The sequence below is a fragment of the Sphaeramia orbicularis genome, chromosome 13 (genome assembly GCF_902148855.1).
Source record: "Sphaeramia orbicularis chromosome 13, fSphaOr1.1, whole genome shotgun sequence".
In the NCBI taxonomy this organism is placed as follows: domain Eukaryota; kingdom Metazoa; phylum Chordata; class Actinopteri; order Kurtiformes; family Apogonidae; genus Sphaeramia; species Sphaeramia orbicularis.
This window is the reverse complement of record NC_043969.1, coordinates 31,682,013-31,704,645: the sequence shown is the minus strand read 5'-3', so window position 1 is coordinate 31,704,645 and position 22,633 is coordinate 31,682,013. Positions and strand designations below refer to the sequence as shown.

Sequence of the window (22,633 nt, the reverse complement as noted above, 5' to 3'; positions counted from 1 at the left end):
ATTTGGAATAGCAAAAATATGATGGTTTTTAATTTTCCCTGTTCTAAGTGGCAGGATGGGAAACATGGAAGGGCGGAACAAAATAATACGTCTGTCAAGACGTATGACGTTGCGCCCACGTCTTACGTCAACTCAAAATCGAAGTAGATTTCTCCAGGCGTACACTCTTTATTTTCTGTATTGCAATAAACAGTTTTGTATATACATTCTTTAACATGGTGTATCTGAAACCGCGGAAGCTTGCTTTTATACTGGAAAACCCTTGAGGAATACCACGTATGGGATCGAAATCTACGCTTCTTTCAGCTAAGCTAACGTTATTGCATCTGTTAGCAAAACTTGCTATCAGCAAAGCTAGCGCTAGCACTTAGCCTTCCCTGCCCTACCGTCGAGCTAGCTAAGTATTAGCACTTTAGCCTAGCTCGCTAACCAGTGACAACTGACAAAGGTAAACAACAAACCTTTCGAGCCCGTTGGCTGTACATGTTTGCTCACTTAACTTTGTCTAGTTAATAACCCACAACATTTTATCAATTCGTACTTCGCTAGAATGTCTATATTTATATCGCAAATGCTTTGTACAGAACGAAGAAAAGCGGCATACCAGCAGCAACAGCGTCAACGAAAAACAATACAAATCCCGAATCCCTCATCATTGACTAGGCCGATCGAGCTAACGCAGGCTAACCGCTACGTAATGCTATATGCTGCCGGTTTTAATGTTATGTTACCTTGTTTAAACGTAATAAAACGCGCTGGGATTATACATGCAACAGCCTGCTCACTAGACCATACAGCCAGTCTCTTGGGTTTGTTCATAAAATTAAAGTTCACAATGTTACAGGTGCTACTCTTTGCAGTGCTGGCAGATTTAATAGTTTTGACATGTAACGTTACGCTGAGACTTAAGCGAATGTGTTTGGCTCCAAATGATACCAGCGGTAGATAAACGGTGTATTACGGTGTCCTAAATACCGTGCATCTGTGATAGCGTATATTATTTGGATAGTGTAGCTTTTTTTAGTCTTAGTGACCTGAACTGTATTTGGCACACCTATACTGCGAATGACTTGCGGCTTCATCATGGCATGAGTCAAGCAGTGGGAGAATTATTGCTAAAGCAGAACTGGCAGGTTATAAATTTAAGTTTAAACTATAATATAATATGATTATTGAGGTCACAGTGCAGACTACAAAACATTCAGTGATTTTTACTCCGCATATTTTTGCTTTAAATGTTTGAGGTGTTAATAACATACATTATGTGTAAAATTTTTAATTGCCATTCATATACAAAAAGTTAAATTAGCCATTGTATTTGATTACTATCTATGTGAATGCTGTATTTATTATTCAATACATTTTAGTGAAATAGTTTAGATACCTTTCTGTCTGACACTAATGAATTGGATAGTGTCACTCCACCTGTAGCTCATGATCTGCAATTTGTATTTTGAGGAATAAAACTGATGAAAAATTTTTTTCATTTAAATAAGAGCATTTATTAGAGTAGTTCTGCTTGTGTGTCAACATTTAAGAATTCAGTAATCAAAGTGTGCTGTGTATATTCATGTGTTGAACTATATATTCTTGATATTTCGTTAAAAATCTGGCAGTCAAACTCAAATCTATTGAAAACTTACTGGGGTGATTAGAAATTTGCAAGTTATCAGATCATTTCATTATTTCTATGCACTTTAGGTAATAATGAAACATGTTTTCTCTTGATTTGTGTTTTCATTTAATAGGGCATGGATGATGTGATCCTGAATATGCCAGAGTGAAAAAAAACATTTTTATTGCTGGTGTCACCACCAACTACCACTGACTCATACTGTCAAAGTCAACCCAGAAGACTTGCTCCAAAAATCATCACGAATCCCTGTCTGCATTTTCTCCTGTACCTGAACCATGTGAGGGCCCCTCGGTCCTGTCTGAGGGGATCCCGGGACTGTTGCAAATACAACCCCGCTGTGCGGGGTTAGACAGATCCTGTCTGTGTGAGAAAGCAGTCTTTCAAAACCCCTCCGCATCCACATTTTACCGTTCTCCTTACCAAGGAGACACGCCATGATGTTCCGAGACCAGGTAGGTATCCTTACGGACTGGTTCAAGGGCTGGAATGAGTGTGAACAGACGGTGGCACTGTTGTCCCTCCTAAAGAGGGTCTCCCGCACCCAAGCTCGCTTCTTACACATCTGCCTTGAACACTGGCTGGCAGACTGCACAGAGATCCACATACTAGAAGCTGAGGCCAACAATGCAGGTAGCTGACTTTTTTTTTTTTTTAACACAGTATTGATTGATAATAGTTCAGTTACATTTAGATTTCTTAATTTCAGCAATACTGAAGAAGCTTTAATTACAATTATAACAAATGATGATTTTCTGGTAAAACTGTCTTTTAACTGTCTGTCCCTAGCTATAGTCAGCCAGTGGCACCAGGAGCCAAAGGAAAAAGTGGTGTCCTTGCTACTATCCCACCTGCCTCTGCTGCAGCCACGCAACAGTGAGGCCAAATGCGAGTATATGAAGCTGCTGCAAAAGGTTTTAAGTCACACTATTGAGAGTAGTCTGTTTGTGGAAGAAAGTAGACAGTTGTTGTCCTATGCGCTCATCCACCCTGCTACCACACTGGATGACCGCACCTCTCTGGCCATGTGGCTAAATCACCTGGAGGAGCACTTGTCCAGCGGTTACACACCCACCTCCCGAGCACCATCCAGCCCCTACCACCCACGCCAGGGCTCAGATGAGTGGCCCAGCTCTGCTGAGGCCCTGGACCCGGCCCACGCCTGGCATGACAAGTCAAGTTCATCTAACACGTCTCCGGCAGGCCAAAATGGACACATGCCTTTCCCAGGTGGGATGTCCTCTCCCATTAACAGCAATAATGCAGGTAATGTTTGTTGTTTTCCTTTCAGTTTTCAAATGGGGAGAATATTGGAGAGGGGGAAGTGTTAATAGGACCTATACGACCATGATGGGTGTACCCCTTCAATTTTTGAAGTGTTCATTTTCTTCACGATGTCTTAGCCATGGATTATCACGTAAAGACATCCTCATTATACTTAGAATAATATCAAGATCAGTTTATGATACCTTTCATCATTATGGTCCCATTCCATGTGGGCTAGGTGAGCTAAAGTTTGATACACCTGTTGTCTTTTCAAAGCAAAGTATTTTTTTCCCTTACATAGCGTACTTTTAGTTAGGCTAAAAGTTAGCTGTTGAAAGGTAAAACTCAGTTTACTACTATTAATAAAACCTATGTTATTCCCTTGTTAATGTGTAATTGATATCATTGTATCTTTTATATTTTATATAAGTAATACTTCTTTATTATCTGTTTGCTGTAGCTGTATATTTTTCATGTGTAGCATTTACTTTTTTTAAGTACAATGAGTATATGCCCGTCATCTGTAATGTAGTGCATAAATAAATGTGGCTTGGCTTTGTAATACTCTGTCACTCTGTCAACACAAAATTTTAGAGCAGTACTCACCTATCTTTTCCTAAATTGCTTCTCATGGCAGGTCTGGTTGGGCAGATGCAGCCAAGCCCCTTGAAGAAGTCAATGTCAGTTATCCCCTCAAGTCCCCAAGCTTGTGGCTCTGAGTGGATTAGCCCAGATGACCAAGGGGGTCGGCAGGCTTTCATTCCAACAGATCACGCTCCCCTTTCTCCTCAAAGCAGTGTGGCCTCTTCAGGCAGTGAACAGACAGAAGACCAGGGCTCCACACGCAACACCTTTCAGGAGGATGGTAGTGGCATGAAAGGTCAGAGTTCACCAAGCTAAAGGCACACAAATAGATGATTTTTGGCGTAGGTAAAAGCCATGCACAGCCAAAAGCTGTGGTAATATGAAACAAAATGTAACATTGCTCTTTTTTGTCCCTTGGTGTGTGTATGTACTTAAGATGTTCCTGCATGGCTGAAGAGTCTCCGCCTTCATAAATATGCATCACTTTTCTCCCAGATGACCTACGAAGAGATGATGATTCTCACAGAGCAGCATCTGGAGTCACAGGTTTTAATATCTTTCTTTTACATACACTTGGACCAGGTTTTGATTATTCCACCCTCCTTATCAGTTGTGAACATTACTGTCCTCAAACCTGATGATACATCAACTCTCAATGAGGCATGAAATTAAGCAATGCACCCTACAGTTATGCAGAACCAGTCACACATACAAATGGTGCGATTTTGCCTCTGCCCCTTGGCTTTAATGAAACAGATGGTGATTAGATTTGTTATTTAGTAACTGTATAAATTGCCCAGTGTTCCCACAGGAACTGACTTGCTTGCTTTTCATGCCCGCTTGTTATGTTGTCTCTCTCTTCTCTTTAGAATGTCACTAAAGGAGCACGGCATAAGATTGCCTTGAGTATCCAGAAGCTGCGAGAGAGACAGAGTGTCCTCCGGTCATTAGAGAAGGTAATTCAAATGAGAGGATATTGTCCTGTAAAGAAGGGCCAATAGTTTTTTTTGTCTGGATGCGTCTTTACTCACGCTGATGAGTAATGTCCTTCGGTGAGTCTTTTGATCTAGGTTCAACTTTTTTTACGCAGATGACACTACATCTCCGCCTCAACAAAATCACTGTTTCTTTGCGTGATGCACATAGCCTTAGGGTGTATATTCAGGTAAAGCTAATGTTGTGGTTTCTTAACAGGATATTTTGGAAGGAGGAAACCTACGTAATGCCCTCCAAGAGTTGCAACAGATCATCATCACACCCATCAAGGCCTACGCCCCACCCAGTGTGTCACAGACCACATCGGACACAACCACATCCCCTTCAGAAACAACAAAGCCAGGAGCAGATAAAGAGAATGCCTCAGAGGGTTTCCAGTCTCATAACCCACCTCCCTGTGATGGAGACTCCTCAGCCACACCCATCTCAGATGGTGACATTGCTGGACAGTTCACTCGTGTCATGGGTAAAGGTGAGTGAGATTAAACATTAGATTTTAGACTACATAGCTACTTGCTTTATTTATTTCCATAGAGAACATATTTTGTTATGTTAGCATACTCAAGTCCAATTAACAACAATACAAAATACTGTCATGAAGTTAGTATGTTATAAAGTCCTGCATGACATAAGTGATTTACACGACATTAATTTCCCATTTTGGATCAGTAAAGTTCATCTGTTTCATGTAAAACAAAAATCATAATTTATTAACAGTGGATATATTCTTTCAGTGTGCACCCAGCTGCTGGTGTCAAGGCCAGATGAGGAGAATATCAGCTGTTACCTCCAACTTATTGAGAAATGTCTGACACATGAGGTGAGGGGCTTCAGATCTGTTTCTTTTTTTTTATTTACTAATAAATGAACTACAGAAGAAAGAGCTTAAAGTAGGGGTGGTCACCTAAACCATTAACAGCTCCCACTACTAAATTAGTAAAGACTGTAGTTTCAGTGTGGCGGTGGTGCACTGTCACCTCACAGCAAGAAGGTCCTGGGTTCGATTTCACCACCGGCTGGCAGGACCCTTCTGTGTAGAGTTTGCATGTTCTCCCACATCTGAACGGGTTCCCTCTGGGTACTCTGGCTTCCTCCCACTGTCCAACAACATGCGCTTAATTGGTTAAAAAGTTATCTAACACATTTTATCACATTCTGACAACGCCTTTTGCTTTAGTACATTAAATTCTCTACCTGTGCAGTTCAAGTCCATTGCAAATAAAATGCAGCGTTTTCAGCTGCCTGCTTGTAGCTCATCATTATCCTGTAACTTGTGGGGCAGCAGGCCAACTTCCACATTGTAAAAATACTGTCATGGATAAAGTTCTACATTTCCATTTCTACTTAAAATACAGAATGAATGATACTATAACTGAATTATATATAATAATATAATAAAGCTTAAAGTAAAGAAGAAAAGGAATGTTAATCCTGCTTGGAATTTGTTTCTTTTTTCTCTTAAAAATAGGTTTAGGTTTTGTGCTAGAAAAAGAACTGTTGTCAGCCACACTGAAATACTGGATTATTAAGAGTACTACCATTAAAATCTTAAAATCTTAGCTAAATGTATATTGAATATTGCAGACAGACATACTCTTTCCTTGAAATTAAGAATGAAAAGTGGCCTTTTCTTTTCGTAGTCATGAATTCACCTACTGTCTCAGATGCTCTTTGAAAATCTCAGGCCTTCTCTCTTATGCTGTCGTTTTGTGTTTTTCAGGCTTTTACAGAAACTCATAAGAAAAGGCTGGTCTCTTGGAAGCAGCAGGTCCTCAAACTACTCCGCCTGTTCCCTCGGAAAGCTATGCTGGACATGCCTGTGTACCGACAGAAAGGGTGAGCCCTCTTTTGCCTTTCATCTCTCTTTTTGGCAGGGGAGATGTCACAATAGCTGAATGTAACACTCTCCCTGCTCTCATCTCTCCTGTCTGACTTATCCTTTGATTCTCTTTCCCTACGCCGTTCTCTTTTCCGTCTCTCTTTCTCATTCAGATAATGCCTATCAATTTATATGAAGTATTTTGCAGCACAGAAACAGTTTTTTGACAGTAATTGATTTGGCTCCCATTGATGCAACATTTTGTCTGTTTTTATTACAGCTGGACATATGGGTCTAATTCCCTCCCCACAGCAGGTTCTGTGAGTGGAGGTGTAGGGCGGCGAGGCCAAAGGCAGTTCCAGATGACACCTCGGGGACTTCCAGCTGGACGTATGGGTCTTCTGAGTCCTGGGGGAATCAGTGGGGCATCTCCACGCCACACACTCACTAATCCAGCACTAGCAGGCCAGGGTAGACAAGTGAGTATTCCTGTCATTGTACAAGCTCTAATCCACCTTAGTAAACATGTGTTTTTATAAAGAAAACTAGTGAAAACAAAACTAGAGAATTCTAATCAGCATACACAAGACAGTACAGGTTAAGCTATCACATTATTAATATGGATTGGTTCATTATTGTAGCTGGAAGGGCTCCTGTTTTTAATGACCTGGCTGAAAGATAAACAATCCGTGTCAATGTCCTTGCATAAGTGACATTTGAGTAATGAGAACTTGTGTTTCCCTCATATAGAGCCTGTGGTTTGCCAACCCTGGAGGCAGTAACAGCATGCCAAGTCAGAGTCGCAGCTCTGTGCAACGAACCCACTCACTCCCTGTCCACACTTCCCCACAGACCATGCTCATGTTCCAGCAGCAAGGTATTGTTTGAGGTCAAGCCTCTTTCAACCTTCGTTAAAATGGGAACACACACTTGCACATTGTTTCGGCATGGTTATATACTATGCATACATTTGGTGACACTCACACTGCTTACCTTGCATGGTGATAACATTTCCATTTCTGCCTGGTTAAGTAGTCATAGATAACTAAACTAATGTGATCAAAAAGTGTGGGATATTTTGGAAATGGCCGATATGAAGTTTTTACAAGCTGCAAAAGTTGGCACTGCTTTTGTTGTGCTTAGTAAGTTGTACTGATGAGACTTCTCAGTAAATTTTGTTGTTACACAAATGTTCATTAAGTTCAGCTTTTTACTGTGTTCATAAGAGCAACAGCATTAACTTGGCAACTTTCACCCTGTCACCACATTTCCCCATACCAGCCAAATTAGTTAGAAACCATCAAGATACTGTCCTGTTATTTGATACCGAAGGGCAGTATCTAAGGAGTAGATCTCATGAGTGTCTGTTACATTTTATGCATTTTCATTTCATTCAAGTTGTGGTAAAGAGGCATATTTTTATGTTGTAAAGCTGGCTCAAACGGTAAAATTCCAGGGTGCCGAAAGATCAGAGTTGCTACAGATTTGAGTTTAATCATGTTGTGCCTAGTAGGTTTATTGGTTCTGAAAACATTTGACTGGAATCCAGCCCTACTGTGGCTGCATCCACTTCTTTCCCACTGTGATAGACGGACTAATCTACTTTTTCGTCTTTTGAGAGTACAAGCTTCAGTGATGTTTTCCACTGTTGGCTGCTGAACAAAAGCACATGGTGGGCGTCAGCTCCTTCCCCACCTTTGAACACTGGACAATCTGTTGAGAACTGACCACCATGTCTTTACGGTTGGCTGCTGGGGGTTTTACTTTAAATTACTCCTCTAGAGGGGAGACAGCAGTGTGAATTGAAGATGCCTGCATCCAGTAGACATTAGGTGGGTCAAGACTTGATTGGATGTCACAGGGGCAGCTTTGTGAAGCAGGTTCCTATGTAGCTTCAAGGCAGCTGATGACGCTCCAGCATTTCCTGCATGAGTGGGTAAAATTGAGCTCTGCCTCGCTTTCCTCCCATTTTTTTTGTGTTACGCTATGGTTAATGATTCAATGAGATGGTGGGCTATCTCAGGATTCCCAGATGTGTGGGCTTGGAGGAAGGAAGACATGATACAGGTTTTGTAGATGGGGCCATAAAAGCTTTTATTATTTACTCCATCTCCAACAATGTTTTGGAGTCAAGTTGTAACAGTACTCTGGGCCAGGTCTTCTCTATATTTTATTTAGTTGCAACTTCACTGCACCTTCCTTAATCTGTTAATGACTGGGAGATGTCGGTCAGTTTATGTGAAATGAGCATGGGCCAGTGTTGACAGTGTGAAAGGTCATTAAGGGTGATGATTTCTTTGTCTAGCACCAGTAGCTTTAGTGTATGCTTATTGGCATGTCCAAGAACATTAAAGCTTGAGGTTAAATTTAGTTCTTGGCATTGGAAGCAGAATTTAGCAAAACATCTGTTCAGTAGCTTTCAGAACTTTCAATCATTTTTCCATAGAAGATGGAGTTATGCCGTAGAGAGCCCAGGAACAGCTACTGAATCACATGAATTTCTTCCATTGGAACTGTGTTAGATATTTGCACTAGATAAATGACTGTAGTATATCACAAAGTATACACGGTATACTCGCAGTATAGGTGCTTAGATGAATCTTAAATTTGTCTGGCCATTAACACACTACCTCATGCAGTACAATATCAGTTATGTGAGTCTGAGATTGCCATCAGGCTAGGGAACCATGTGAACATCACATTAATGTAACAGCAGTTATTTTTCAGCATTCACAGTGGTTATTTTTCTCACAAATTGGATAAGGCGTACTTGTGGCATGAAAATAGAAACTGTTCTTTTCCTTGTGAATTTGGAAAATCCTCTTTGGACAATATCTAACAGTTGCTTTTGTGAAGTTATGGTGTGAATATTATCAGCTTTGGGACAGTGCCAAAGTAAATATAGTCCTTAATCTGATACTATTTTTGTTCATTTCCACAGAATGCCAAGTTCCAGGTGCTGACCTGGAGATCAACCCCACGCTGGAGTCACTGTGCCTCAGTATGACAGAGCATGCCTTAGGGGGTAAGTGTCCTCAGCAGCACTGCACTAAATGGAACACTGGCTGGCAAACCTCAAAAGCTAAAAACAAAAAAAGTGTCTCCTTGTTGTATATCATGTTATAGAATAATTTTTTACAATAGGAAAATATGGGAAAGACAGTAGGAAAATGATTGTTAGCAACTGGTTCAGACAGCCAGGAATCAAATGGAGTACTCACTGCTCAGGCATTAAAACATTATGATTATTTGCACAAGCTGCACTACATCAATGTTACAAGAGCAAGAGGCTCCATTGAAGTCTACATCTAAATGAAAGGTAACACTTAGTGACTTGTCAATGTACACACCTTCCCATATCCAGACATATAAAGGTCTGTTGACTTGTATAATTTATATTTCATTAGTTGTATCTGTCTATTAAAATTTAATAATGTCCATATGATTCTATATCATCATCAGTCTAGTCATGCACAAGTTCTTCTTGCAGTGAGAAGAAGACAGAGGCCCCAGACCTTTATACATCAACTCCTTTAAATTGCACTGTTTTTATTTTTGCATATAAGCACCAGACAACTAAATGTTTTAACATTTTTAAACATCATGAAACACATTTTTCTATTCTCCCCCTCAGATGGAACAGACCGGACATCAACAATATGAAAAGAAGAAAGGAAAAAAGAAATACACTTCAGTTGAGGCCTGTTTGGTTCCTCGTCACCCAGCACAAAGATATACGTATGCTTAAGTAAACCAGGCAAAACAGTCACTACAAAATGACAAAAAAACTGTGTATATGTTCTCTAATATTTTTGTACTTTATTATATACAACTAAGTTTATTAAAAATGGAATACAGATGATTATTATATTGCAGAACAGAGAAATGGTAAACTGTAAACGGCTCCATGTCACATGCAGGACTGTGACATGAAGTGCAGAGACTCAGTTTGCCATAATTGGATGGAAACAGTGGATTTGGTGCTGTCTTAAAAGGGCTCTGCCCTGTGAGTTACTCCTCTTTTCCTCTTGCCTTGGAGAAAGGCTTCTTTCCAGAACACACTGACAGCCACAGCCCCATGCACCACATAATGTGTAGGTTCAGAAAATTTCTAGCCAGAAATAAGGCACTTTTATTAAATTATCTCTGATATTAGCACTAAATTGTAATTTGCCCCAAGAATATTGAAAGGCGCTACTTGTGGACATGTCCTGGTATATGGACATCAATACGAGTCCTGGCCATGCTAATTGTTCAGTAACCAGTACTAGTGAAGGCCTGTGCTGGTTGAAGCATTCCTTGGTTCTTTATATCCTCTTCAGAGAACATGTTTTTGTGGCAAAGACAGGAAAGGAGGACCAAAAGGACTAAGGAAAAAAAAAGCTGAATTCAACTGTGGGCGTACCCCTTTGTCTAGGTTGTTTGCCCTACACTTAGTGATAGTAAAAGTGACTTTCCTCCCACTTTTAAAAAGCCAAAGAGAAGGGTTGTGAGATTGTCAATTTGAGAAGAATATTTGTAGTGAAAGGAAACAGAAAAGTATAATTTTTTTTTCTAAAGAAAAGCAGTTTGAAGAATTTATGCCAGCTGCAATTTGTTTCGTTATTTTATGCCCTACTACATAAATGATGATGAATCTCATTTTGTGCCGAGGAATCCCCAGAGGGGTGAATAAGGGCTGGTGAGGTTTGTACTGTGGGAGAGCTGATTTGATACTGAATTGATAAAAGCGAAGGGGTAGAGTGTTTTCAATTTACACTCTAATGCAGGGTGAGAAAAGTAAATGAAACCCATCTCAACCCTCTGCCACCCGTATGATTGGCTTTGGAAAATGAAGCTTGATCTTATAATAAATGCTCTGGTGTGCAGCGCCTCACCCTTGCAGCGCCCTTTCCTCACATGGCCAATGTGATGATTTGATGAATCATACTTTTCAAGGTGCTTGAAGATGTCCATATTTTCTGTTTGTGTCTCAGTGTGTTTCACTCTCAGAACCCTAACATTATCATGTGGTATCAGTGTTCAAAAACTGTCTTATATAGCCTCTGTCTTTGAATGTGGCAGAGCGGAGGTGCATGTATGTGTAATATGGTCTTAACTATTGGATCACTTTTGGTTGTATCATAAGGCAGGGATAACCATTCATATTTTATTTCAGCAGAGCCATAGGTCTGTCTAGTAAAGATGGTTATTTACAGATATCTTTTTCCAATTGTATTTTTTACTCTCCCTTGATATTGATAACTTATGCTTATTTTCTATAATCGCATGTTTTGCCACACTAATACAGCACTGTTGTAGATAGAGGACATGGTGGTTGATGGTGCCTAGTGTCACCAACAGCTAGAGAGAAGAAATCTTGCAACTAATGTTGTATGTTTATATCGCCTAAATGTCACTGTTTACATCTCTCTGGGATAATGCCCAATTCATGTTATGCGATTTCATGAATACTCCATTGTCTCACTGTGTAAAACATTAAAGAACTGAAGCCGTCTCACTCTTGAGCTGGCCGGGTAGAGCCTGCAAATGCAAGCCTTCTACCCATCATCCACAGACTCTACATGAGTCAATAGTTGTGTTTCTTCCAAGTGATACCTGTATGAGGCATGCAACGCCTGCTTTTCTGGTCATGCAGTGACGAGAGAATAGCTTTCCTGGCCTTGTGATCACCTGTTAGCTGTCATGTCCTGATAAAATATTCATGTGGTGCCTAAAATGCACAACTCCAGCATCCTCATCATGTTGATTTGGTCAATGGTCTTTGAGCAGTAGTGTAGTCATGGTTTTCTTCAGAGCAGGCTCTTGGATAGATCTGACTTGCTAAATGCATCATACTCATGCCCGTCAAGGAGTCCAGTGAGTTAACAATGCTGACAACTTTAGGTCTCAGCTATCTTATTTTTAATTATTCACTATACTGTATATCAACTGTGTTATGTTACATATGGCTCAGATTATCCTTTTCATAGCCTCTGTGAAGCTTTGAATAGCCTACATATTAACTGCATATAGATACAGAGGTACAAGTGTTGCAGCAGGGGATGACGATGCTTATCTGAGCCACAAATTATGTGATTACGAGTAAACCTAACACTAATAACAGGCCAAGGAATATGTTTACTCCATGTTTACATTCCAGTGATGTATGAAATGTGTTGGGAAGTGCACTTCATAAATCATCCTGGTGTATTCTCACATACCATGCATCAGCTCGGAGGTACAGAGCCTGTGTCATGTGGTCCTAAGATCATGTAAATGTCCCTGCCAGGCTTACTTATTGACTTTGCAGTCAGCTGAAGGCTACATTGCATATATGTCTTGTACAATTTATATTTAATTATGGTGACCCCCAGACATTTTCTAATATTTTATGAACCTTTTGCATCCCATGCTTATACTTTTTTACTGTCACTCGTGTGAATGGTCTGAAGTGCAGCATCCATCGGATCATTGACAGTCCAAATAAAGAGTTCACTTCTTTTGCAACTTCACTTGTAGTTTGTCGTTGTGTCTGTTTACTTACCTCAACAATTAAACGAAATATGTCACTTTTGTAATTTATACTCCATTTGACGGGAAAAAAGCAATTACTTCCGGGTTGCGCAGTTTCAGCAGTTAATTTATCAAGCTAATGTTAGCCAGCCGCCTTTTTGTTAACGCCATTAACTACTTTATTAAGGAAGAAATACAAGCTTTTCCATCGGGAAATCTCAAAGAAACTCTCTGGGTATGTTGACCGATTGTGGTATATTTGAGAAAAGCCAGATAGAGCGAGTCCTTACGTTTCTCACTACAGTAAAAAGTATCTAAGTTAGCACACAGCTAGCTAGCTGGGTAGCCATCAGCCCACTGTAAACAACTGCTGGCTAGCTACGTTAGCATTGGTACTGAAGCTTTTAGTGTTTCGCTGTAAAATAAAGATACTAATCAGTTTCATTTTCATGCGTATGTGACATACTGCAGATATCTAAGTTACCTGATATCATCTCACGTTCTTGTGAAAAGTTGTGAAATGGTTTGCTTTATTTGATCACCCACTTTATCTCGTTAACAAATGTTGTGATACATTGCTTACAATCGGACAGAGCTAACGTTACACCCTTGGCACCAAATGGTCATAATTATATAGGACAAAAAGAAGATGTTAATACAAAAACATCTGTGGCGAAAGTACAGATGATTTGCGTTGTGTCTGTCCATATACTTAAAAAGCATACAGTTCTGAACTACAGCTAAGCTAAGCTACTACTCTGTCTGATCTGTGGTATGTTGCTGTGTGGTTAAATTAAAATGTTGATTACATTTAACTTAAGCGTTAGAAAATGCTCCAAATGTTGCTTTCAGGAAATCAAAGCTTCTTCAAAAGAAAAGAGAGTAGTTTATCAATATAACTGTCCAGTAAATCGCATCTGTGACCTTATCTTTGCCCACTTCTGATTGTTTGTCTCTTGCATGTTGAGAAGAATACTGCTATTTTCAGAAAATAAGAAAGGAATCTGATAAAATGCTATTCTTCAGATCTTGGCAATTTAGGCAAAAGGGGGACAGCTTTCAGAGTTACAGGGCACAGAAGAAACGCATGTGCAGTCCATCAAAGACTTTGTTGGCACTTCTTGAGTAATACTTTACTTTTTGACTATACAGATTTCACATCCTTGCTTTAAAATGACACGGCTGTATTTTTATTCTTTCCACACCAAAAGCACAGAGCTCAGAGGGCCTGGTGTAGAAAGTGAATGATCCCCCATAAGTATGGACAGCACCAAAGCTCATTTATTATGAGCTGACCCTCACTCTCTAACTGGATCATAAGATAGACACATTCTGATGAGTAAGATTTCCCTTGTTTCTCGATATACCAGGAATTAAACTCACTGTCAGGTAAAGTCTGTACTGAGCCATCCAATAGAATAACTCAATTATAACTAACTCAAATATTGTGTAACCTGTTCCTGTCTTTAACTTATCCAAAATAATATAAAAAGCTATTAGTGTTGTGTCCAATTGGAGTCAAACTCTCTTCGTTTTTGTTTGAGGGGGAAAACTTACCAAAATGTGTGTGAATGTGAGTGAAGGACTTCCAGGAGAATGAGTTGTCTTTTAAAAAAAAAAATGTTTCTGTGCCATTAATTATGCTGAGCGGTAAATAGCTACTGGTTTTTTCATGGAAAAGTAACATACACAAAGAAATTAAGATTTTTGAGTCACCCCTGGGTATCACCAACATCCTTCTACTAATTTGTTCTGCAAATTAAAAAGAGAAAATTCACTTATGCATAAATACTAAATCCACTGACATGTTATTAAAAGGTATGAGAGAGACAAACTTAGCTGAACTTTGATGAAGAAAAAAACACAAAAACCACAGACTCGGTTAAACGAACTTCTTTTGGAAGAGCTGAAGGTCTCAATGTTGTCCTTTTGGCTTCTTCCTCAAATTATTTTGTAATATTGTGTTTAAAGAGCTGTTTTCTTTTGCAGGTGGCTTAAATTCTCTGACCAAAATGCATGGACAAGGCTGCTGTCTTCTCCAACAAGGGATGTAAATGGAAAATTGCCTGCTGAAAGCTAACTTCAATTGCAAGGCATCCATTGGCAACTCACTTGAGTTGAATATTTTGGCCAAACTGTCCCCGTTGCACTATCATGTCGTTACCAAAAGACTCAGGGAACCGTGGAAAAGATCGAGAGCGGGGCGCCCGTCCAAAAGTGAGACAGAGCCGGTCGGAAGAGAGACGGGATGCAGGTGTTGGACGGAAAGGTGGGAAAGGTAAGAAAAAAGGACTTGCTCCCCATGAACCAGCAACTGAGCGGCCTGTAAGCGATGGCTTTGAGTACGGGGAGCTGTTAAATGACCTCGAGACCAGGGACCAGTCATCATCCTCTACACTAAAGGAGAGCTGGAGGTGGCAGGGTTTGGAAGCCCCTTCCTCATTATTAGGACAAGAGAAGGCAGCAGGCAGGCCTGGACTGGGGACAGCAAGCTCTGCCACAGAGTTACCTGCACCTGCTGAAGGTGAGGGCAGGGGATCAAGCAGCAGTCGCACCCTACGGCAAAAAATTCAAGATGCAATGGGTCAGTGTTTCCCTATAAAAACACACAGTGCAGCGGCAACACCCCCACCTTCACAGACTCTTGCATCATCAGCTGCCTGTCCCTCCTCAAGGCGTAAAATCCATCTCAGTGAGTTGATGTTGGATGACTGCCCGTTCCCTGTAGGATCAGAGCTGGCTCAGAAGTGGTACCTCATTAAGCAACACACGGCCCCCATTACACAGCCACCCATGCTTGATTCTGCAGTAGTATGCAGTGCCCCATCTTCAGCCATGGCAGCAGTCGTGGAGGACGTAGATGACAAATTGCGGGAACGTAGGCGCATCAGCATTGAACAAGGGGTTGAGCCTCCACCAAATGCAGAGATCCACACATTTGAAGTCACCGCACAAATTAACCCTCTGTACAAACATGGCCCTAAACTGGCACATGGTATGAATGAGTTATCTGGGGCTGACAGAGCCAATGTTCATCAGCAACAGCAGCTTCTCCTCCAGAGGCAGCAGCAGCACCAGCTCCTGCTCCAGAGTTGTCTAGACACTCTGGATGAGGTGGTTGCCTCAGCGTCAGCCTCTGTCCACACAGGTGATTCTGATCCAAGTGACACTGATCCAGAAGTTGCAGCAACCAACTTGCCATCTAGAGCCATACTTCCACAGACTGAGCATCACAAATCCCACGATGGTTACCGCATCCACACTCAGATTGATTACATTCACTGTTTAGTTCCAGACCTACTGCAGATAACCAACCTCCCGTGTTACTGGGGAGTCATGGACCGTTATGAAGCTGAGACGCTGCTCGAGGGAAAGCCTGAAGGAACTTTCCTCCTTCGAGACTCGGCACAGGAAGACTACCTCTTTTCTGTTAGCTTCCGCCGCTATGGCCGTTCATTACATGCACGTATTGAGCAGTGGAACCACAATTTCAGCTTTGATGTACATGACCCCAGTGTCTTTCATGCTCCTACTGTTACAGGATTGCTGGAACACTACAAAGACCCCAACTCTTGCATGTTCTTTGAACCCCTACTGTCCAACCCCATCCACCGCACACAGCCTTTTAGTCTACAGCACATCTGCCGGGCGGTTATAAGCAGCTGCACCACTTATGATGGCATTAACATGCTTCCCATTCCAAATGCTTTGAAAAAGCACCTCAAAGAATACCACTACAAGCAGAGAGTGCGTGTACGGCGAATGGATACTTGGTGGGAATGAAGAACAATAAAAAGGACTAAAACAAACTATTAGATACAGTTTTTATGCAAAAAATATTAAAAAGTATGATGACATAGCTTGTTCTTGACTATATTTGGCTGTAATAACTTCCACTCCACTGCACTGTACTTTATTTATTTTATTTCCTGCTGTACATGTCTTAACAATTGTACTAAACTACACTGATAACACTATGTAATCTCACTGATCTTGCACACTCAAAGTCCTTTATGCTTAAATTAAACAAACTTATTTAGATCCCTTCCATTCAGAGAGTTACCCTTGTACTTCTTTGTGTTTTGAAGTGGGGCTAAATCAGCTTAATTATCTGACAATGGGAGAAAGTGTCCTAGTGTGAATCGAGTTGATTATAATGGAGTTACTCATCAGTCACGTGCTGGGAAGGTGGATCACACACCGATGAGGTTTTCTTGTTGTTACCGAGGTGTGGAATGTCTGCTGTATTAATCACCATTTTCCATATTGAGCCCAAGGCTGATTATAATGGGGGAAAAGGAACATGCTAATGCTACTCATTCCTCTGTAAAAGAAGCAGGCTTCAGATGACGCATTTGTCATGTGTTCCAAGTCACAACCTTCAGATCAATGTTAGCTTTGATTCAGTAGTAGAGAAAGATGCCAAATAACAGAGATGTTGCACAGCCTGTAGTAAATGGATGCCTTATGATAATATCCTCCATACTCACTCGCCTACACAGTTTCTCAGCCTTTGCATTATAAGCATTTATGTTTCGTCTTATGCAGCTGAAATGCATGTAGGTAGTGCATACAGTCGTCATCATTATCTCTGAAGTAAACAATCAGATGTGGCCATCATGAACTTGAAAGGAGCAAGTGAAGCTGCTTATCAAAATGCAAATGCAGAAACCAGGCATTCATTTATTGTTTTGACAGCTTGACAGTTTCTTAAAAGCCGACTGTTCTGCTATTCAGTCGACACTTCCCCTTACTAATATATCTGTTATATAATCCTTAATGTGGGGAGGTTTGGGTCAGGGTTGTTTGTTTTTGATGTGAAGACCACAGCCAAAGAAGTGTGCTGAAAGTCATCGTGCTGTGCATAGCTAAGGCAGGAGATAATGTCTGCACAGTACGCTTCCATATACCAGCAGTTCAGTGACAGAATTACCATAGTGGATTAGCACCGATGAATCTTAATTAACAATGAAAGTGATAGAAGCAAGATGTATTTTGAGCACAACATCAAGGCTGTCAGAAATGCACGGCAAAGCAAAATCATTTAGCCAGAGATGAAACTGTAAAGAGATGAAGCACACAAGACTGAGGTCAAATGCTTTTAGTTTGGTACATATTAGAGTGCATTAAAGGCACTAAACAACACTGATTCAGGCTTTGGAGTAATTGGATCAAATCCTTTATGATAGTTTCAGTAAAACTGGTATTCTTCAGAATTAGGGTTACGTGATCTGATCATAAAGCAATTACTAAACAGTGTTGAAATGTGAGTCTGTTTGCTCAGGTTGCAGGTCATTTTGAAATGTGATTTTTCAAACATATGTAGAACTAGTACTAAAAACACAAAAACATCAAAACAAATATAGTGACTCATTTAACTTGTTTTACATAGTACACCTGCTTAGTGTCACTGAATCCCAAATACAACCAGGCACATACTGAGCATGAAAAGTATAGCCTTTTGTGATACTATGATTGCACAGGCTGACATTACAATTATGACTAATTGTGCAGCTAAAACAAAATATAAACAAAATATTAACAACACAGCGCAAAGACAGTGACAGACATTTTGTGCTTGTGAGACTTAGTCTTTGTAAGGATTAATTGCTAAATTTACCAAATTGTGGAATTTATTAATGTGTGTACATTTTATATTAATGAAAACACATTAAAAAGACCACAGTGCTAATTGTAGTGTGCACTAAGTAATAATCGCAGAAGACAACTGTGTTAATGGGAAAGCGTGGAGAATGAATTCCTGATCATCTCATGAAAACAGTTTCCTTCTCGAGATGGACGATTTGATATGCAGGATGCAAATCATCCATGACAAGAAGTCATCCACTAATAAAGCATCATAATTTAAACAACAGTCCCGAAGCAGAAGAGTCTGCAATCAATATGCAGAGTTAGGACCTTTGACCTTTGTATATTTAACTAGGGTGCTATAAAAAACTGAACTATGAAATGGGATTTACTGGGATGGAAGACATTTGACCTGTCATGCATACACAAGTGTGGGCTGCACTACAGTATGAACCTTATATACAAGCAATTTCAGACCACTGACAGCTCAAGGCCTTTGTCTTTTATCTCCTGGCATAAATACTATGCTCCGATATCCAGTATCCTCTTGGTCAATAAATATATGTATCATTTCCAATCAATTCAATTTTTTGACTGAAACATTTTTCAATGTAATGCATAATTTTATTGATTGCATCATTTCCTGCCATATCTCACAAAGGGGCTTATTTGCTGCTATAATTATGAACATATTATGTATTATGGGAATTGGAAAGTCATAGGAAGGTTCCTGGAAATTGCTACATAATTTGGCACGAGTTAGTGGTGCAACAGGTAATTAACAATTTACGTTAATTGCAAAAGTGATTTTTGTCCAAGGTTGGTCAGGTGAACATTCAAGAAAAGAGATTCATAAAATTTCATTGAATATAACATACATGCAATAAAATTAATTGATTACACAAGAATGGCTAGTTAATTAAAATTTTAATCAACGATCACCATTCTAGAAATGAACTGATAATTATGCTGTTACAGGTGTCTGATACTTAGCATTGCACATACAGACTTCCAGAAACTATTCAAAACTGAACATGTGTCACCTATTTTAATGTATAGTGAAAGGAATGAAAATATCCAGTTATGCACATGGGAACTTTTTTGTTTGGAAGAAAACAGATGAACAATGTTGGTGTCACTGCAGAATGTTGTGTTACATCAAGCACAGCAGGTGGCTCTAAAGAGCTTCAGTGTGTTTCACAGGCTGCTTTACACACTGTTCTCTGTGTGTGGTGTGTAGAGATGGAAGGACTGAGTGCGGCTGCAGCAGCTGGCACTGCCGTGGCACTCATCATGCAGGTATTACAGGCCCTGGGGGAAAAAGAGGACTTCTCTGCTTGGATCAACAGGCCCAGAGGGACTGCATGCTCAAGCAAAGCAGAAAGCTGATTGGCTACACATACTTAGTGTGTTTGTGCCTGTTTGGTGATCTTTTTTTCCCCTTCTTCTATTGAAGGAGGAGATTTTCTTCTGAGCCTAATCTCAACAGTTGAGCATCATGGGGGTGGAGAATGAGCTTTGAATGATCATAACACCTGGGGACAATTATTTTCCTAAATAATCTGCATGTCGTAACCTAACAAATGCCCTAAAAGGACTTGACTTGGCCCAGACTTGGCTCACTTGCACAGCTACTGAGCCTTTTTTGTAAGCCTGTGCTTTTGGCTGATGTCTTAAGATCCATATAGATGGAAAACTTAACTACCATGAGATGCAGCGTGTATCTAGGCCATTAATTCAGGGGAGGGCATATCAAACTGATTTCAAATTCTTGCAAGATGCATACGACTAGACATGAACCTTCTTATCCGCCTGGAGAGGAGGAATACATTTCTGTGACAGAGGAAACACTGCAGCTGGGAGAGTTATTTTTGGTCAGTAAATGAATCCAGCTGAATTTCAACCTTGAACATGAATAGAAACATTCTTGCTTTCAAACAAATCACTTCTTCTCAAAACCAAGCAAATGATTTCTGAGTTATTAAAGTTTCATTTCTTAAAAGTCTCACAATTTCCCCCTAGGATGTACATTGTCACACAGTGACGCGCTTACATTTGATGTTTGTTTCCCTGAGAGCAATCCTTTGACAACATGATATTCTCTTCCTCTACTGTTTAAAATCCAGATGCATTCCCACTCTCTCAGGCATGTAGGATTTCAAATAATGTCACTTCGACAAAAAAAAAAAAAAAAAACTTCACTATTTTAATGTGGAGCTGCTTGTGTTCCAGCACAATCTCTTGCTACCTCTGTTTTCCTTCTCCTCTGCACTGACAGGTTCTTGATGGAATAATCGAGTGTTGAACAGGCTACAACAAACCACTGGGTACTACACAGATTGATGGGAATGCAGTAATTGACTCAAAGGGACATATATCAGGGTTTTCCACCACAGAACAGAGATATACAATACATTACATTTATATGAAGCTTTGCAAATTAGCTTTGTGTTTAATCTGACATATAGTAGTTATGTTCCATTATAGGTTTGTACAAACAGACTGTAATGGAGCTTACAGATAACAGATATAATTATAGATAAGCATTGTTTGCGTGGTTAATTGTTATAAGCTTTCACAATGACTGCTTAAGAGGCCCATGAATCATTGATGAAAGGTAAGGGGGGAAATATAATTGTATCAATGATAAATTAAATTTTGTATCTTCTGCTCACTGTACCTAATTACACTGTTGCACAACAGTTGCATTGACCGCTTTGTTATAGTGAAAAAGACTAATGAAAAAAGAAAGTGCATTGTTTCAGCTACTGTAATTACAGCCTGTGTTTTCCTCTATAGACAGGGTAAATGAACTGATTATGTTGAATTCTGTTTGTTTTGCAGCTCAAACATTCAGTCATGTAATATGTTCTTGTCATCGAGTATAAATTTGACATAGTATAGTTTATTTTTATCAGTGGATGATAATGCACTTTATTTTATCATTGCCTTTTTTTAATAGCTTGTCAATCGTGCATTGTAACCCAGGACTGATTTGTTATTCACACATGATATGCTTTATTCTTAGATAGACAATGCACTGATGTGTAAGACTTTGAATCATGACAGGTCTTATTCATCCATACGTCTTCTGCAGCTTAGAGCAAAGCCCATCATGTGAAGTAGGCATAATGTTTTCAGAGATGTAACAAAGGTGATGTCAGAGGAATATCTCAGCCAAACTTGATATAATTGTTCACTGGATTTTCAAGCTTCACCCTGAAATAAATGCTTCTCATAAGACCTTTTTATATAATTAATCCATAACTCCAATTGAATTTAATTTAAAATGACGTTTGTTTTCCTTGTTGCCATGTTGAATCAGTTTAGAAATGACAAATTGTACAGGATTTTCTAAACTGTCTTTAGGTCCATTGAGCATTGACACCTCAACTCATTTTATGTACTTGAAGCTTTGGCCAAATTGTGATGGGTCACAAATTTTATTTCAGTTATGAAAATTTGTGACCCTCTCTAAATAGCTGTTGTTGTGGCTCTATGTTTAGAAACAGGGATCAAAGTATAAAGCATTCAATAATGTGAAGCGAACATAATGTCTGCCCAGACTGAGAGAAGTCCATCCATGTTTTCATCTCCGACGACAACTCTAATGGTCTTCTAACTTCCATTAAACAGAGACCATTAAACAGGCGCAGCTCATTCAGAACGCGGCTCATCGCGAACAGAGCACATTACTTCACTTCTAAAACCTTTACACTTTACAGAATAGGCTTGAATGTTCCGCTGTACAAATTACTGAACGGTTTAGGCCCAGAATACGTCTGTGATAGGTTTAATGAATATGGAGTGAGGAGGACTCTTAGATCTATTGGCTCAGCTCAGGTAGCAGAGTTCAGAGGCCAAACTAAACATGGTGGAACAGCATTTAGTGGATGTTCTGCCTAAATCTGGAACAAACTGCCAGTAGGGCTTAAATATGTCCAAATGTAGATCCTTTAAAATCAAGGTCAAAACATGATCTTCATTTTTTTCCCCATGCGCTTAGGACTGAGCTCTAAAACATGCCTCATTATTATTGCACTGTATCATATATAATTAAGATTCAAATTCAGAAAACTTTATTTATCCCATATGGGCAATTCATTTGCAGCTTTCCACAGACATCAGTCAACGTTCAAATTGCAACATGAATCAGTAAACAAATACAAGACAAGATAGGTCATTGGAAGGCAACTACAAATAGTTACATTAAGTAATCAACAATAAATAATCAATAAATACCAGTGTAG

General features: G+C 39.8%; 2 protein-coding genes across 3 annotated transcripts; both read left to right on the top strand.

Moving 5' to 3' along the window:
- Positions 1–105: 105 nt before the first annotated feature.
- Positions 106–12,793, top strand: samd4b (sterile alpha motif domain containing 4B). Of its 2 annotated transcripts, none has more exons than XM_030151252.1 (13): positions 106–448; positions 1,749–2,266; positions 2,423–2,863; positions 3,537–3,779; positions 3,921–4,030; positions 4,354–4,440; positions 4,679–4,952; positions 5,215–5,300; positions 6,201–6,316; positions 6,580–6,778; positions 7,050–7,176; positions 9,241–9,324; positions 9,934–12,793. In XM_030151252.1, exons 2-13 carry the CDS (start codon positions 2,071–2,073, stop codon positions 9,960–9,962), a joined length of 1,992 nt encoding a protein of 663 aa, XP_030007112.1. In that variant the 5' UTR covers positions 106–448; positions 1,749–2,070; the 3' UTR covers positions 9,963–12,793. The 2 variants fall into 2 exon arrangements, with proteins under 2 accessions (XP_030007112.1, XP_030007111.1); XM_030151251.1 differs by having other exon boundaries at positions 2,423–2,899.
- Positions 12,794–12,898: 105 nt separating this feature from the next.
- Positions 12,899–16,841, top strand: socs9 (suppressor of cytokine signaling 9). Its single transcript, XM_030151253.1, has 2 exons — positions 12,899–13,029; positions 14,784–16,841. Exon 2 carries the CDS (start codon positions 14,949–14,951, stop codon positions 16,575–16,577), a length of 1,629 nt encoding a protein of 542 aa, XP_030007113.1. The 5' UTR covers positions 12,899–13,029; positions 14,784–14,948; the 3' UTR covers positions 16,578–16,841.
- The last annotated feature ends 5,792 nt before the right edge of the window (positions 16,842–22,633 follow it).